The 3,242-nt window shown below is 47.7% G+C and overlaps 1 protein-coding gene across 1 annotated transcript; it reads left to right on the top strand.

The window, feature by feature from the left end:
* Positions 1 to 387: 387 nt before the first annotated feature.
* Positions 388 to 2,477, top strand: LOC116188571 (CBL-interacting serine/threonine-protein kinase 12-like). The gene has a single exon (XM_031518021.1). It carries the CDS (start codon positions 747 to 749, stop codon positions 2,172 to 2,174), a length of 1,428 nt encoding a protein of 475 aa, XP_031373881.1. The 5' UTR covers positions 388 to 746; the 3' UTR covers positions 2,175 to 2,477.
* Positions 2,478 to 3,242: the final 765 nt, after the last annotated feature.

Raw genomic sequence — 3,242 nt, 5'->3', positions numbered from 1 at the left:
CTCACGTTAACTTGATAAATATTGATTGCCTTTATCTTTTTAAATTTTAAATTCTAATCATCTTAAATTTTCAAATAAAAGCTACATTTGAATTTGAACTGAGACACTAGTATTGAAAAAAAGTTCAAAAGCAAGGTCGAAGTCGACCGTTTCAAGGTGAATCGAGATTGTGTTTGTAATTATTCCTTGAAATACTTGACATATTTAGATTAAAATACGAATCTTACTTTTTATCTCTATAAAAATAAATTACACGTTATATTATAACCGTCATTTCTAGTAATTCTAACTTATGAAGGGTAACAATTTCACGTTTTTGATCTATAAATGCGGGAAATATTATGTTATTTTTTTCCCCTCAGCGTTAACAAATGAAAATTTAAAACTTTTCTTTCCGGGAAAATAAAGGAAAGGAAAAATTAGAAAAATAAAGAAGAATATACTGCCGCCTTATTAAAGCATCTCTTCTTCTTTCTCTTTTTCCATCTCTCCTGGCCTCAAACAAATATCGCTTTCTCAATCTCTTCACCAGTCAATCCTTTCTTCTCCTTTCCCCCACAACAGAACACCAAAAACAACAGCAAATCAAACACAGACACAACCCAAATCCCAAACCTAAACCAGACCAAAACCAAATATTACATTTATTTCCTTTCATATCCCTTCCCCCTTCTTCCCCTTCCATGTGTCAGTTCTGAAAACCTAGGGCCTTCCCCTGCCGACCTGACAGCCGGCCGCCCTCCCCCATGGCAGACACCGCCAGCCGCCCCGCCTCGCCGGAGGCCTCCCGGAGATCGTCCAAGAAGGAGTCCCAGTCCCTCCTCCTCGGCCGCTATGAGATCGGGAAGCTCCTCGGCCACGGGACCTTCGCGAAGGTCTACTATGCCCGCAACGTGAGGACGGGGGAGGGGGTGGCCATCAAGGTGATCGACAAGGAGAAGATCCTCAAGGGCGGCCTCATCGCTCACATCAAGCGCGAGATCTCCATCCTTCGTCGCGTCCGCCACCCGAACATCGTGCAGCTCTTCGAGGTCATGGCCACCAAGGCCAAGATCTACTTCGTCATGGAGTACGTCCGCGGCGGCGAGCTCTTCAACAAGGTCGCCAAGGGCCGCCTCAAGGAGGACGCCGCCCGCAAGTACTTCCAGCAGCTCATCTCCGCCGTCGCCTTTTGCCACGCCCGCGGCGTCTACCACCGCGACCTCAAGCCCGAGAACCTCCTCCTCGACGAGCACGGTGACCTCAAGGTCTCCGACTTCGGCCTCAGCGCCGTCTCCGACCAGATCCGGCAGGACGGCCTCTTCCACACCTTCTGCGGCACCCCGGCCTACGTCGCCCCCGAAGTGCTCGCCCGAAAGGGCTACTTGGCAGCCAAGGTCGACATTTGGTCCTGCGGCGTCATACTTTTCGTCCTCATGGCGGGCTACTTGCCCTTCCACGACCAGAACATCATGGCCATGTACAAGAAGATCTACAAGGGCGAGTTCCGGTGCCCTCGCTGGTTCTCGCCTGAGCTCACCCGGCTCCTCTCCCGCCTTCTCGACACCAGCCCTGAGACCCGAATCACCATCCCCGAGATCATGGAGAACAGGTGGTTCAAGAAGGGCTTCAAGCACGTGAAATTCTACATCGAGGACGATAAGGTCTGCAGCATCGTGGACGACGTCGACGCTGACGGGGCCTCCTCTGCCTCCTCTGACCAGTCCATGTCCGAGTCAGACTCTGAGGTCGAGCTACGGTGCCGGGCCCCAGCAGCATTGCCTCGGCCAGCGAGTCTGAATGCGTTCGACATTATTTCCTTCTCGAGGGGATTTGACTTGTCGGGGTTGTTCGAGGAGGGCGGGGATGAGGCGAGATTCGTCTCAGGGGCCCCTGTGTCCAAGATTATATTGAAGTTGGAGGAGATTGCGAAGCTGGTAAGCTTCACGGTGAGAAAAAAGGACTGTCGGGTGAGCTTGGAAGGGTCAAGGGAGGGCGTGAAGGGCCCCTTGACGATCGCAGCGGAGATATTTGAATTGACGCCGTTCTTAGTAGTGGTGGAGGTGAAGAAGAAGGGTGGTGATCGGGGGGAGTACGAGGAGTTCTGTAACCGGGAATTGAAGCCTGGGCTGCAGAATTTGATGTTGGAGGAGAGCGCTGCGAACTCATCCTACTTACCGTCTGACACTGAATGAATGGAGAATTGGGGGTAAATTCTTGTCTTTGCCAATATTTCTGTATGATAATCAATCCTTTTACGGTGAATTTTCATCTCGGGTTTTGCTCTGTATGCCCTGTTAGTATGAGCGCTAGTTGCTGCTAATATATATATATATATATATATATATGATGTCCTGTTCCTGTAACCGATAATGATAGATTAGATTGCAGAAGAATCGAAATACAAAAGGAAATCCAGAATCAATGTTGATTCCTTTGATCTTGTAAACTCTGCATGTTTGCCCTCTTCTTAATTTGTTTCATGAAAGGGTGCTAAACTTTGCTGTTTCCGTGAAATGCACGATGTGCAATTCAAAGCTGAGATAGAATATCCGCAAAATGATCAGTCACTTTGGCCTGCTGTGTCAAGATGACACAAATATTAACCGGAGGAGAATTGTTCTCGACAACCCAAGTTTCCAGGACAAGAATCAACCTATCTATATAATGGGAGAGGTGTTGGTGGAAAACAGTGGAATGGTTATGTTTACTGTCGACAATTAATCTACTGTCGACAATCACCGTCGATATGTAGTTTGGCATGTTAGGAACCATCTTTACATCTGATAGGCGAGAGCTGCAGCCCAATTTGTGCTGCTAGCCGGGGTTTCTATTACTTTGCCTTATTGAACATCAGTACGCGGGATTTTAGCTATTTTCAGGTTTGGGATGTTTGAATCGTCCTCCTGTATCTTCTTTTTCTGGAAGGGACGCGTCTTGATCTATGTGGGTGGAGTTTCGTGTAAAAGATTAGTTTGGTTTGCTTTTGAATTCGTTTGGGTGACATATCCTGGCTTCTGGGGCCACGTTAAGTTCAATCCCCTTGCATTCTTCTCTGGGACACCATCTATGGGACGACAACTACCTTGATAAAACTGGAAGACACAGAGTCAGAGAAGTTCATTTTTGGGGGATGAAGATGAACATGAGAGAGAGTCCCTACTTCCTTGATTGTGCTTGTCACCCTTTTCAAAGGTTTTGATGCCATTTTTAGGTAAAATGGGTGTCTGATCTTTTCCGTCCGTCATGTTCCCATCTCCATA

This window comes from Punica granatum, chromosome 1 (genome assembly GCF_007655135.1).
Source record: "Punica granatum isolate Tunisia-2019 chromosome 1, ASM765513v2, whole genome shotgun sequence".
NCBI lineage: Eukaryota > Viridiplantae > Streptophyta > Magnoliopsida > Myrtales > Lythraceae > Punica > Punica granatum.
This window is presented reverse-complemented; position numbering and strand designations above follow the sequence as displayed.

What these genes read in the sequence shown, in the direction of transcription:
- LOC116188571 (XM_031518021.1), top strand. Translation starts at nt 747, where the DNA reads ATGGCAGACACCGCCAGCCGCCCCGCCTCGCCGGAGGCCTCCCGGAGA.